Source organism: Bombina bombina, chromosome 6 (genome assembly GCF_027579735.1).
Source record: "Bombina bombina isolate aBomBom1 chromosome 6, aBomBom1.pri, whole genome shotgun sequence".
NCBI classification, from domain to species: domain Eukaryota; kingdom Metazoa; phylum Chordata; class Amphibia; order Anura; family Bombinatoridae; genus Bombina; species Bombina bombina.
Genome location: NC_069504.1, coordinates 1,145,558,803 through 1,145,574,083, shown reverse-complemented (window position 1 = coordinate 1,145,574,083; position 15,281 = coordinate 1,145,558,803). Strand labels below are relative to the sequence as shown.

Genomic DNA, 15,281 nt, shown 5'->3' with positions numbered 1-15,281 from the left:
GAGCAAGCTTTAGCCGGTGTCTGTGTACAGGTGAGCAAGCTTTAGCCGGTGTCTGTGTACAGGTGAGTGAGCTTTAGCCGGTGCTTGTGTACAGGTGAGCAAGCTTTAGCCGGTGTCTGTGTACAGGTGAGCGAGCTTTAGCCGGTGTCTGTGTACAGGTGAGCGAGCTTTAGCCGGTGTCTGTGTACAGGTGAGCAAGCTTTAGCCGGGTGTCTGTGTACAGGTGAGCGAGCTTTAGCCGGTGTTCTGTACAGGTGAGGCAAGCTTTAGCTGGTGCCTGTGTACAGGTGAGCAAGCTTTAGCCGGTGTCTGTGTCAGATGAGCAAGCTTTAGCTGGTGCTTGTGCACAGATGAGGAAGCTTTAGCCGGTGTCTGTGTACAGATGAGCAAGCTTTAGCCGGTGTCTGTGTACAGGTGAGCAAGCTTTAGCCGGTGTCTGTGTACAGGTGAGCAAGCTTTAGCCGGTGCCTGTGTACAGGTGAGCAAGCTTTAGCCGGTGTCTGTGTACAGGTGAGCAAGCTTTAGCCGGTGTCTGTGCACAGGTGAGCAAGCTTTAGCCGGTGCTTGTGTACAGGTGAGCAAGCATTAGCCGGTGTCTGTGTACAGGTGAGCAAGCTTTAGCCGGTGTCTGTGTACAGGTGAGCAAGCTTTAGCTGGTGTCTGTGTACAGATGAGCAAGCTTTAGCCGGTGTCTGTGTACAGGTGAGCAAGCTTTAGCAGGTGCCTGTGTACAGATGAGCAAGCTTTAGCAGGTGCCTGTGTACAGGTGAGCAAGCTTTAGCAGGTGCCTGTGTACAGGTGAGCAAGCTTTAGCCGGTGTCTGTATGGAGCTGGGGAAGCCTATAATGTGATTTTACTAAACGCTAGTTAAACTAATACACTGCTCTCACTTTGTTTGCAGGCTCACACTTTCCTGTTGGAGTTGTGCCGCCGAGAACCAAGTCACCACCTCTTGAATCCACTACAATAGCTTCCTATGTAACTTTACGAAAAAATAAGAAGCTGGAGTCAAAGACGGTAAATCGCTCTGCATTATTTTGTTACTTGGTTCTATATGATCTTGGTTTTGTGACCCTGGGAATCTGCATGTCTCAGATTGTGGCAGTGTGGCTAATTGAACAGATTAGATTAGAACAAGGTGCATATGTCAACATCCCACTAATGAAACTAGCTACTGATGTCCACAATATACTACCAAAACTTGGTACTGATATCCACAGTATACCACCAAAACTAGGTACTGATGTCCACAGTATACTACCAAAACTAGGTACTGATGTCCACAGTATACTACCAAAACTAGGTACTGATGTCCACAGTATACTACCAAAACCAGGTACTGATGTCCACAATATACTACCAAAACCAGGTACTGATGTCTACAGTATACTACCAAAACCAGGTACTGATGTCCACAGTATACTACCAAAACCAGGTACTGATGTCTACAGTATACTACCAAAACCAGGTACTGATGTCCACAGTATACTACCAAAACCAGGTACTGATGTCCACAGTATACTACTGAAACCAGGTACTGATGTCCATAGTATACTGCTGAAACCAGGTACTGGTGCCCACAGTATACTACTGAAACCAGGTACTGATGTCTAGAGTCTACTACCGAAACCAGGTACTGATGTCCACAGTATACTACCAAAACTAGGTACTGATGTCCACAGTATACTACCAAAACTAGGTACTGATGTCCACAGTATACTACCAAAACCAGGTACTGATGTCCATAGAATACTGCTGAAACCAGGTACTGATGTCCACAGTATACTACCAAAACTAGGTACTGATGTCCACAGTATACTACCAAAACCAGGTACTGATGTCCACAGTATACCATTGAAACCAGATACTGATGTCCATAGTATACTGCTGAAACCAGGTACTGATGCCCCCAGTATACTACTGAAACCTGGTACTGATGTCTACAGTATACTACTGAAACCAGGTACTGATGTCTACAGTATACTACTGAAACCTGGTACTGATGTCTACAGTATACTACTGAAACCATGTACTGATGTCCACAGTATACTACCAAAACTAGGTACTGATGTCCACAGTATACTACCAAAACCAGGTACTGATGTCCATAGAATACTGCTGAAACCAGGTACTGATGTCCACAGTATACTACCAAAACTAGGTACTGATGTCCGCAGTATACTACCAAAACCAGGTACTGATGTCCACAGTATACCATTGAAACCAGATACTGATGTCCATAGTATACTGCTGAAACCAGGTACTGATGCCCCCAGTATACTACTGAAACCTGGTACTGATGTCCACAGTATACTACCGAAACCAGGTACTGATATCCACAGTATACTACTGAAACCAGATACCGATATCCACAGTATACTACTGAAACCAGGTACTGATGTCCACAGTATACTACTGAAACCTGGTACTTATGTCTACAGTATACTACTGAAACCTGGTACTGATGTCTACAGTATACTACTGAAACCAGGTACTGATGTCCACAGTATACTACTGAAACCAGGTACTGATATCCACAGTATACTACTGAAACCAGGTACTGATATCCACAGTATACTACTGTAACCAGTTACTGATGCCCCCAGTATACTACTGAAACCAGGTACTGATGCCCACAGTATACTACTGAAACCAGGTACTGATGCCCACAGTATACTACTGTAACCAGGTACTGATGCCCCCAGTATAATACTGAAACCAGGTACTGATGCCCACAGTATACTACTGAAACCTGGTACTTATGTCTACAGTATACTACTGAAACCTGGTACTGATGTCTACAGTATACTACTGAAACCAGATACTGATGTCCACAGTATACTTCCAAAACTAGGTACTGATGTCCACAGTATACTACCAAAACTAGGTACTGATGTCCACAGTATACTACCAAAATCAGGTACTGATGTCCATAGAATACTGCTGAAACCAGGTACTGATGTCCACAGTATACTAACAAAACTAGGTACTGATGTCCACAGTATACTACCGAAACCAGGTACTGATGTCCACAGTATACCATTGAAACCAGGTACTGATGCCCCCAGTATACTACTGAAACCTGGTACTAATGTCTACAGTATACTACTGAAACCAGGTACTGATGTCCACAGTATACTACTGAAACCTGGTACTGATGTCTACAGTATACTACTGAATCCAGGTACTGATGTCTACAGTATACTACTGAAACCAGGTAGTGATGTCTACAGTATACTACTGAAACCAGGTACTGATGTCCACAGTATACTACTGAAACCAGGTATTGATGTCTACAGTATACTACTGAAATCAGGTAGTGATGTCTACAGTATACTACTGAAACCAGGTACTGATGTCCACAGTATACTACTGAAACCAGGTACTGATATCCACAGTATACTACTGAAACTAGGTACTGATATCCACAGAATACTACTTAAACCAAGTACTGATGTCCACAGAATACTACTGAAACCAAGTACTGATGTCTACAGTATACTACTGAAACCAAGTACTGATATCCACAGAATACTACTGAAACCAGATATTGATGTCCACAGTATACTACTGAAACCAGGCACTGATGTCCACAGTATACTACTGAAACCAGGCACTGATGTCCACAGTATACTTCTGAAACCAGGTACTGATATCCACAGTATACTACTGAAACCAGGTACTGATATCCACAGTATACTACTGAAACCAGGTACTGATGTCCACAGTATACTACTGAAACCAGGCACTGATGTCCACAGTATACTACTGAAACCAGGCACTGATGTCCACAGTATACTACTGAAACCAGGCACTGATGTCCACAGTATACTACTGAAACCAGGCACTGATGTCCACAGTATACTACTGAAACCAGGCACTGATGCCACAGTATACTACTGAAACCAGGTTCTGATGTCCACAGTATACTACTGTAACCAGGTACTGATGTCTACAGAATACTACTGATACCAGATACTTACTGATATCCACAGTATACTACTGAAACCAGGTACTGATATCCACAGTATACTACTGAAACGACGTACTGATGTCCACAGTAAACTACTGAAACCAGGTACTGATGTCTACAGTATACTACTGAAACGACGTACTGATGTCCACAGTATACTACTGAAACCAGGTACTGATATCCACAGTATACTACTGAAACGACGTACTGATGTCCACAGTATACTACTGAAACCAGGTACTGATGTCAACAGTATACTACTGAAACCAGGTACTGATATCCACAGTATACTACTGAAACGACGTACTGATGTCCACAGTATACTACTGAAACCAGGTACTGATGTCAACAGTATACTACTGAAACCACGACTTACTGATGTCCACAGTATACTACTGAAACCAGGTACTGATGTCAACAGTATACTACTGAAACCAGGTACTGATATCCACAGTATACTACTGAAACCAGGTACTGATATCCACAGTATACTACTGAAACCAGATACTGATGTCCACAGTATACTACTGAAACCAGATACTGATATCCACAGTATACTACTGTAACCAGGTACTGATGTCTACAGAATGCTACTGAAACCAGGTACTGATTTCTACAGTATATTACTGAAACCAGGTACTGATGTCCACAGAATGCTACTGAAACCAGGTACTGATGTCTACAGTATACTACTGAAACCAGGTACTGATGTCTACAGTATACTACTGAAACCAGGTACTGATGTCCACAGAATGCTACTGAAACCAGGTACTGATGTCTACAGTATACTACTGAAACCAGGTACTGATGTCTACAGTATACTACTGAAACCAGGTACTGATGTCTACAGTATACTACTGAAACCAGGTACTGATGTCTACAGTATACTACTGAAACCAGGTACTGATGTCTACAGTATACTACTGAAACCAGGTACTGATGTCTACAGTATACTACTGAAACCAGGTACTGATGTCTACAGTATACTACTGAAACCAGGTACTGATGTCTACAGTATACTACTGAAACCAGATAGTGATGTCCACAGTATACAGTTGAAACAAGACTATAGTACCATAACAAGGTGCTGATGTCCACAGTAGCTACTGATGTTCTCAGTATACCCCTGAAACCAAGTACTGATGTCCATAGTATAATGCTGAAGCCTGGTTGATAAAGCTTGTCCAAAGAACGCTGCTAAATCCAGGTTCTGTTGCCCACATTATGCTTCTGAAGCTGTGTACAGCTGCTAACAGCCTATTACTGAAGCTGCTATAGCCTACTACTTCCATAACACCCATCCCATAATTAGCCTGAAGAAACTGGCAGTGAAATGCTCTTACAATACAACAGCCATGCTTTACATCATACTTTAAAAAGACCCATAACATTTTCAGATGATGCAGGAAGGCATCTCCTATTCATGGCAGCAGTTCTTCTTTCAGGGATGAGAAGTTTTTAGGAAGATTTCTTTTTAGACATGATGAGTCCATGGATTTCATCCTTACTTGTGGGATATTCACCTCCTGGTCAGCAGGAGGAGGCAAAGAGCACCACAGCAGAGATGCCACATATAGCTCCTCCCTTCCCTCCCACTCCAGTCATTCTCTTTGCCTACGTTAGTGATAGGAAGAGGTAAAGTGAGGTGTTAGAAAAGATTCTTCAATCAAGAGTTTATTATTTTTAAAGTAGTGCCAGAGTATGCTGCTTTGTTCTAGGGTGTAGCCATAGTCCATATCAGTCTCTACAGTAGAGCTTTGGTGGCTTTAAAGCAATGGGAACTGGTGGGACATAATTCTCACTGCGCCTCCCATACTAATGCTGCCCTGACTAAGAAAACCTGAAGGAATTTTACTCAGGACTTTTGTTTCTTTCCAGGTCTATGGGAGGGAGAGCACCTCTTAAACCCGGGTACTGCCTTGCTGCCAGGCAGACAATGAGGTAAGTGCTAACTTTTTTCTGGGAGTAAGGATCTCAGATAGAGTTTGGGCACTTTATTAAATTTCCATCTAGCCTCATTATATTCGGATCAGAATCTCCTAGTTTTAGTAGGGGACATTAAGGCAGTCATGATTGGCATGTCTTTCATTCCCAGGTCTATTAATAAGGCTGCCTGGGTGAAAGAGTTTATTCTGATTTCATTTACTGATTTGCAAGATGACTGCCCAATGCCTTATGATGTAAAGTTAAACATGCAATCCAACTTACAGATTAGTAGAATCCAGCAGAGTAGCTTAACTCAGACAAATTCCACAGCAGAGATTTATGAATCCTTCAAGCTTTATTGTTGCAAACAAGAATTCTGAAGTTCCAGAAGTGGTAATTGCCAGGTAAAAAGAATTTGCCTCTACAAAGCTATTAGCAGAGAGTTCTAGCAAACTTACACATTGAAAGTGAAACTAATTTACACACACAAGTGAAACAAAATGGAGGCAGGAAGTGACCTCAAAAAGGTCAGAGGTAGAACAGAGAATATACATTAAATTGAATACAATAATAAAACATGACACTAGAGGGAGCACAAGAACTAAAATAGCATTTAAAGATTTACATATGAATATATGGACAGAACACTCCCCGTCTGGTATCTGTAGATACCACTATATAAATCAAACAATAAACATAAAAATGTTGATTGAAGTCTCTTTATTCATGAGATCTGCAAGACAAAGAAAGAGAGAAAACATACAAAATGCAATTGCAAACATAAGTCCATGTTGTTTTCACATGATAATTCTTGAAGAGAAGCAGGGCTGGCACTGTCCTCTGTAGTCATCTCTCTATTGTAATCCTTACAAATTGTCAACCAGTGTCTATGTTTATAATCACAGTCCATGTGAAATAGAAGTACAACTTCTGTAATCCAAGACCAGGTACACTGGTAAGAAGTGTAGTAGCTTGAAGATGGTTCTCTTTATCAGGTCCCACAAACTGAAATGTAGTACTGGTTGATGTTGTATCTGTAGCGTTTAACAAGAATGCGGGTCCTGTCAACCATGTCAATTTCATGAATTGTGCTGAAGTTAATGACCTGGTTGCAAGATCTGCAGTAGTTTGGTCAGTAGGTACGTAATACCATTGCTCTGGTTTTGTAGATCTCCTGATGCGTTCTACCCGGTTATTGACATATACATAGAATCTTCTGTTTAGGTTGTTTATGTATCCCAACACCACTCTGCTGTCTGTGTAGAAGTTAACAGCATCAGGTTTGATGTCTATTTCACTTAGTATAAGATCAGCTATTTCGACTGCTAAAACAGCTGCACATAATTCAAGTCTAGGAATTGTGTGTTCAGGTCTAGGTGCCAACTTAGCCTTGCCGAGAATAAATCCTACATGTGGTTTTCCTTCAATGTCTGTCACTATTAGGTAGGCCACTGCTGCAATAGCTTCTGTAGATGCATCTGAGAAGATGTAGATCTCTGTTACTGTTGCTGTTGATAGAGATATAGAAGAATAACACCGTGGAATACAGAGCTTTTCTAGATCCTTCAAAGAATCCTTCCACTTTTCCCACATCTGAAGTTTCTCTATAGGTAGTAAAGTATCCCAGGATTTTGACTCAGATGAAAGCTGTCTAAGCAGAGACTTTCCTTGTATAGTCACTGGAGCTACAAACCCCAGTGGGTTATAAAGACTGTTAATAATTGATAAAACACCTACGTCTAGTGTATGGCTTTTCATCAGTAGAAACTTGAAAACAAATTCATCAGTTGATATGTTCCAATGTAGACCAAGACTTCGTTGTACAGGTGGTGTATCTGTACCTAGATCTAAGTCTTTGAGGTCCGTTGCATGGTCTGCTGGAGGAAAGGCTTTCAACACCTTGCTGCTGTTTGAGACTATTTTATGAAGCCTTAGGTTTGCTACAGATAGCATCTTTTGTGTTCTTTTAAGCAGATCAATGGCTTCTTCATCTGTCGGTACAGACTTGATTCCATCATCCACATAGAAGTCTCTTTCTACATATTGTCTGGCATCTGTTCCATATTCCATTTCACCTTCTTGAGCTGTTCTTCTTAGTCCATATATTGCCACTGCAGGTGATGGACTGTTGCCGAAGACATGCACTCTCATGCGATAATCTATTATCTCAGCACTAGTATCATTGTTGTGATGCCACAAAAACCTGAGGTAATTCCTATTGTCTTCTCTAACAATGAAACAATAGAACATCTGTTGTATGTCAGCCATGAATGCTACAGGTTCTTTCCTGAACCTGATCAATACTCCTAAGAGACTGTTAGTAAGGTTAGGTCCAGTAAGAAGAACACTATTGAGTGACATGCCTTCATACTGTGCACTTGAATCAAACACAACCCTTATTTGACCTGGTTTGCGTGGATGATAGACGCTAAATGAAGGAAGATACCAACATTCTTCACCTTCTTTTAGTGGAGGAGCTGGCTCTGCATGCTTATTTTCAAATATCTTCTGCATGAATGATACAAAGTGTTCTTTTATCTTCGGATCTTTCTTTAGAGTACGTTGTAAGGAAGAAAGTCTAGAGAGTGCTTGAACTCTGTTGTTGGGTAACCTTTGTCTTGGATTGCGAAATGGCAGAGGGGCTACCCAACTGTTTGAGTCATCCTTGTAAAACTCTTTGTCCATTAACTTGAGAAATTCTTTATCTTCGATAGAAGGAGCTAGTTTATTGTCATGCTGTGTTGTGTGGAACACTGTACTTCCAATGTTGTCATCATCTGGTAAGGGAGTAACTATATCATCTTGACTGGCATAGTATGAATGTTCATAGATTCCAGGTTTCTCCTTTACATGGTAGTGATTTGGGCATGGCTCAAAGTAAGATGGACGTCCATTAATTAACACATTAGTTTTCAAGGAGTTAGTAATATCTGTTCTGTAGATTTTTCCTATACAGGCATCTCCAACTATTACCCAGCCAAGGTCAAGTCTCTGAGCGTATGGAGAATTATGAGGTCCATTACATTGCTGGGCGTACCTTGTGTATTCTTAGAATGTCTCTACCAAGTAAAAGCAATATCTGGGCATTCTTCTCTAGAGCTGGTATGCAACTAGCTATGTGTTTCATGTGAGGATGGTAATGTGCTATTTCTGGCTAGGAATCTCATCCCTGTTATCTGGAATTTGATTGCATTCAATAAGTGTAGGTAAAGGCAACTGTATACCATCTGTAATAGAAGCTATTATGAAATCACTAGCTCTTCTTCCTTTTGTTTCAAACTGACCTGCACATGTACCAAGGGTGTAAGATGAAGGATTACCATTTACGTTGAATATGTTGAAGAATTCAGTTCTAGCCAGTGATCGATTGCTTTGATCATCCAGAATTGCATACATTCTTACTGATTTATCAGGCTCTCCCTTAGGATACACTTTAACAAGACATATTTTAGAGCAGGACCTTCCACTAAGTCCTTCACCGCATATTTCAGTACATTTTGAAGCAACAGATGTTTTGTTTGTTGTCTCTTCTGCTTTCTCCCTGCCATGCTTTTCAGTAGGGGCAATACTTTCAAGTGGAAGGGAACTTGAAGACTCTGGGTGGAGAGCAAACACATGTCTGTCACTATTGCATTCTGAACATCTAATATTGGCTTTACAGTTTCTAGAAAGATGATCTGTTGAAGCACAGCACCTGAAGCATAGTCCATAATTTTTAAGAAGCTCTATGCGTTCTTGCAAAGGTTTTTCTCTAAAGCTACGACATTTCTTAAGTGGGTGAGGCTTCTTGTGCAATGGGCATTCTTGAATTAAATTCTTTAATTTCTCACTTTGCGTTTCCTGTCTGGAAGGTGCTACATCTGTCTTTTGGACAAATACTGATTTCTTTGAGTTCTTGAATCTTGAAGTTTCTTTCTCATGTTCTGGAGAAGTCACCGCCCACTGATTTAATTCGGTTAAAGAGAAACTTGGATAATTTTTTGTTTTTGCTATGTCTTGGATGAACTTACTAAAAAAGGAAAAGGGAGGGAATGATACATTATTCTCTTGCTTGTATCTTGATCCTTGAGTTGCCCATTTATCTTGAAAAGCATGAGGTAACTTCGCCACAATTGGATTTACACCTTGTGCAGTATCAAGATAACACAGTCCTGATAGACATGGATCTGCTTTAGCTGCTTCTAGTTCCAGCAGAAGATCACTTAACTCTTGTAGCTTGCGATTGTCCCTAACTGTGACTTTTGGAAATTTTTGTATTTTCTTTAAAAGGGCATTTTCAATTACTTCTGGACTACCATAAGTCTGATCCAAACGTTCCCAAATCATTTTTAAACCTGCAACTGGGTTGTCTACATGGGACAGCTCTGAGCCTCTTGACACGTTCTGCAGATTCAGCACCTAACCACTTTACCAGCAGATCAAGCTCTTCTCTAGCAGATATACCTAAATCTTCAACAGCAGTCTTGAATGTAGACTTCCAAGATCTGTAGTTCTCTGGCAGATCATCAAATTTTGTAAGACTTGTATTAGTAAGCTCACGTCGAATCATATACCTTGCAAACTCAGACATCTCTAACCTTTCAGTCTTTGTTACTGGAGGTGCCTGAAGATCACTTGGGTAATAGGAATTGAATGCTGAGGGATAGTATGGGTTCGCTGATACATTTAATCCAGCTGAAGCCTTTTCTTTCACTGATCTTAATGGAGCTGTCTGTGATGGACCCCATACTTGTTTGTTTACAAGAGGTTGTGTGATTTGTGCATTGACACCTGAGCTGCTTATCCGCTGAATTGCATCTGTTCTGGCTGGAGCAATTGGATAGCTATTGAGATGTAAATCATTTGTGGTAGGGTGCACATCATTCCAACCTCTGTCTTTATGAGCATTGCCTCCTTCTTCCTCTTCAAAGGAGTTGTAGTGTTTTCCACTCTGGTTAAGAACATAATCACATGTTCTCTTCTCTGGGTAGTCTGATCCCACCAGACTGACAGAATATTCTAGGAGCTCTTCTGTATTGGCTGCCTCAAGTTCCTTTAATCTTGCCATGGCAACAGCTACTTCTTTTTCATTTTGCAGTATTTCTAAATCTGTTTCTTTCTCCAACATAGGTGTGTCCGGTCCACGGCGTCATCCTTACTTGTGGGATATTCTCTTCCCCAACAGGAAATGGCAAAGAGCCCAGCAAAGCTGGTCACATGATCCCTCCTAGGCTCCGCCTACCCCAGTCATTCTCTTTGCCGTTGTACAGGCAACATCTCCACGGAGATGGCTTAGAGTTTTTTAGTGTTTAACTGTAGTTTTTCATTATTCAATCAAGAGTTTGTTATTTTAAAATAGTGCTGGTACGTACTATTTACTCAAAACAGAAAAGAGATGAAGAATTCTGTTTGTATGAGGAAAATGATTTTAGCAACCGTAACTAAAATCCATGGCTGTTCCACACAGGACTGTTGAGAGCAATTAACTTCAGTTGGGGGAACAGTTTGCAGTCTCTTGCTGCTTGAGGTATGACACATTCTAACAAGACGATGTAATGCTGGAAGCTGTCATTTTCCCTATGGGATCCGGTAAGCCATGTTTATTACGATTGTAAATAAGGGCTTCACAAGGGCTTATTTAAACTGTAGACTTTTTTGGGCTAAATCGATTGATATTAACACTTATTTAGCCTTGAGGAATCATTTATTCTGGGTATTTTGATTTAATAATATCGGCAGGCACTGTTTTAGACACCTTATTCTTTAGGGGCTTTCCCAAAGCATAGGCAGAGTCTCATTTTCGCGCGCCGGTGTTGCGCACTTGTTTTGAGAGGCATGGCATGCAGTCGCATGTGAGAGGAGCTCTGATACTTATAAAAGACTTCTGAAGGCGTCATTTGGTATCGTATTCCCCTTTGGGTTTGGTTGGGTCTCAGCAAAGCAGATACCAGGGACTGTAAAGGGGTTTAAAGCTTAAAACGGCTCCGGTTCCGTTATTTTAAGGGTTAAAGCTTCCAAAATTGGTGTGCAATATTTTCAAGGCTTTAAGACGCTGTGGTGAAAATTTGGTGAATTTTGAACAATTCCTTCATGTTTTTTCGCAATTGCAGTAATAAAGTGTGTTCAGTTTAAAATTTAAAGTGACAGTAACGGTTTTATTTTAAAACGTTTTTTGTACTTTCTGATCAAGTTTATGCCTGTTTAACATGTCTGAACTACCAGATAGACTGTGTTCTGAATGTGGGGAAGCCAGAATTCCTATTCATTTAAATAAATGTGATTTATGTGATAATGACAATGATGCCCAAGATGATTCCTCAAGTGAGGGGAGTAAGCATGGTACTGCATCATTCCCTCCTTCGTCTACACGAGTCTTGCCCACTCAGGAGGCCCCTAGTACATCTAGCGCGCCAATACTCCTTACTATGCAACAATTAACGGCTGTAATGGATAATTCTGTCAAAAACATTTTAGCCAAAATGAACCCTTGTCAGCGTAAGCGTGGCTGCTCTGTTTTAGTTACTGAAGAGCATGACGACGCTGATATTAATATCTCTGAAGGGCCCCTAACCCAATCTGAGGGGGCCAGGGAGGTTTTGTCTGAGGGAGAAATTACTGATTTAGGGAACATTTCTCAGCAGGGCTGAATCTGATGTGATTACATTTAAATTTAAATTGGAACATCTCCGCATTTTGCTTAAGGAGGTATTATCCACTCTGGATGATTGTGAAAATTTAGTCATCCCAGAGAAACTATGTAAAATGGGACAAGTTCCTAGAGGGTGCCGGGGCTCCCAGAAGCTTTTCCTATACCCAAGCGGGTGGCGGACATTGTTAATAAAGAATGGGAAAGGCCCGGTATTCCTTTCGTCCCTCCCCCCATATTTAAAAAATTGTTTCCTATGGTCGACCCCAGAAAGGACTTATGGCAGTCAGTCCCCAAGGTCGAGGGAGCGGTTTCTACTTAAACAAACGCACCACTATTCCCATAGAGGATAGTTGTGCTTTCAAAGATCCTATGGATAAAAAAAATTAGAAGGTTTGCTTAAAAAGATGTTTGTTCAGCAGGGTTACCTTCTACAACCCATTTCATGCATTGTCCCTGTCACTACTGCCGCATATTTCTGGTTTGATGAACTGCTTAAGGTGCTCGATAGTGACTCTCCTCCTTATGAGGAGATTATGGACAGAATCAATGCTCTCAAATTGGCTAATTCTTTCACTCTAGACGCCTCTTTGCAATTGGCTAAGTTAGCGGCTAAGAACTCTGGGTTTGCTATTGTGTGGCGCGCAGAGCGCTTTGGTTGAAATCTTGGTCGGCTGATGCGTCTTCCAAGAACAAGCTACTAAACATTCCTTTCAAGGGGAAAACGCTGTTTGGTCCTGACTTGAAAGAGATTATCTCTGATATCACTGGGGTAAGGGCCACGCCCTTCCTCAGGATCGGCCCTTCAAGGCAAAAAAATAGACCTAATTTTCGTCCCTTTCGTAAAAACGGACCAGCCCAAGGTGTTACGTCCTCTAAGCAAGAGGGTAATACTTCTCAGGGCCAAGCCAGCTTGGAGACCAATGCAAGGCTGGAACAAGGGAAAGCAGGTCAAGAAACCTGCCACTGCTACCAAGACAGCATGAAATATTGGCCCCCGATCCGGGACCGGATCTGGTGGGGGGCAGACTCTCTCTCTTCGCTCAGGCTTGGGCAAGAGATGTTCTGGATCCTTGGGCGCTAGAAATAGTCTCCCAGGGTTATCTTCTGGAATTCAAGGGACTTCCCCCAAGGGGGAGGTTCCACAGGTCGCAGTTGTCTTCAGACCACATAAAAAGACAGGCGTTCTTACATTGTGTAGAAGACCTGTTAAAAATGGGAGTGATTCATCCTGTTCCATTAAGAGAACAAGGGATGGGGGTTCTACTCCAATCTGTTCATAGTTCCCAAAAAAGTTGGGAACGTTCAGACCAATCCTAGATCTCAAGATCTTAAACAAATTTCTCAAGGTCCCATCGTTCAAGATGGAAACCATTCGAACTATCCTTCCTTCCATCCAGGAAGGTCAATTTATGACCACGGTGGATTTAAAGGATGCGTATCTACATATTCCTATCCACAAGGAACATCATCGTTTCCTAAGGTTTGCATTCCTGGACAAACATTACCAGTTCGTGGCGCTTCCTTTCGGATTAGCCACTGCTCCAAGATTTTCACAAAGGTACTAGGTCCCCTTCTAGCGGTGCTAAGACCAAGGGGCATTGCAGGTAGTACCTTACCTGGACGACATTCTGATTCAAGCGTCGTCCCTTCCTCAAGCAAAGGCTCACACGGGACATTGTCCTGGCCTTTCTTCAGATCTCACGGCTGGAAAGTGAACGTGGGAAAAGAGTTCTCTATCCCCGTCAACAAGGGTTCCCTTCTTGGGAACAATTATAGACTCCTTAGAAATGAGGATCTTCTAACAGAGGCCAGAAAAACAAAGCTTCTGGACTCTTGTCGGATACTTCATTCCGTTCCTCTTCCTTCCATAGCTCAGTGCATGGAAGTGATCGGGTTGATGGTGGCGGCGATGAGCATAGTTCCTTTTGCGCGCATTCATCTAAGACCATTACAACTGTGCATGCTCAGTCAGTGGAATGGGGACTATACAGACTTGTCTCCGAAGATACAAGTAAATCAGAGGACCAGAGACTCACTCCGTTGGTGGCTGTCCCTGGACAATCTGTCTCAAGGGATGATGTTCCACAGACCAGAGTGGGTCATTGTCACGACCGACGCCAGTCTGATAGGCTGGGGGGCGCGGTCTGGGGATCCCTGAAAGCTCAGGGTCTTTGGTCTCGGGAAGAATCTCTTCTACCGATAAATATTCTGGAACTGAGAGCGATATTCAAGGGCGCTCCAGGCCTGGCCCCAGCTTGCGAGGACCAGGTTCATACGGTTTCAATCAGACAACATGACGACTGTTGCGTACATCAACCATCAGGGGGGGAACAAGGAGTTCCCTAGCGATGGAAGAAGTAACCAAAATTATTCTTTGGGCGGAGTCTCACTCCTGCCACCTGTCTGCTATCCACATCCCAGGAGTGGGAAAATTGGGAAGCGGATTTCTGAGTCGTCAGACATTGCATCCGGGGGAGTGGGAACTCCATCCGGAAATCTTTGCCCAAGTCACTCACCTTGGGGGGCATTCCAGACATGGATCTGATGGCCTCTCGTCAGAACTTCAAAGTTCCTTGCTACGGGGCCAGATCCAGGGATCCCAAGGCGGCTCTAGTGGATGCACTAGTAGCACCTTGGACCTTCAATCTAGCTTATGTGTTCCCGCCATTTCCTCTCATCCCCAGGCTGATAGCCAGGATCAAGCAGGAGAGGGCGTCGGTGATCTTGATAGCTCCTGCGTGGCCACGCAGGACT

At 42.4% G+C, this 15,281-nt stretch overlaps 1 protein-coding gene across 2 annotated transcripts in view; it reads left to right on the top strand.

Moving 5' to 3' along the window:
• PLEKHA5 (pleckstrin homology domain containing A5) overlaps positions 1-15,281 on the top strand; it is a 1,264,477-nt gene that overhangs the window by 1,113,022 nt on the left and 136,174 nt on the right. For both annotated transcript variants that reach the window (XM_053719122.1, XM_053719123.1), the window contains exon 23: positions 902-1,017. In XM_053719122.1, coding sequence (XP_053575097.1) covers positions 902-1,017 — 116 coding nt within the window. The remainder of the gene's footprint in view (positions 1-901; positions 1,018-15,281) is intronic.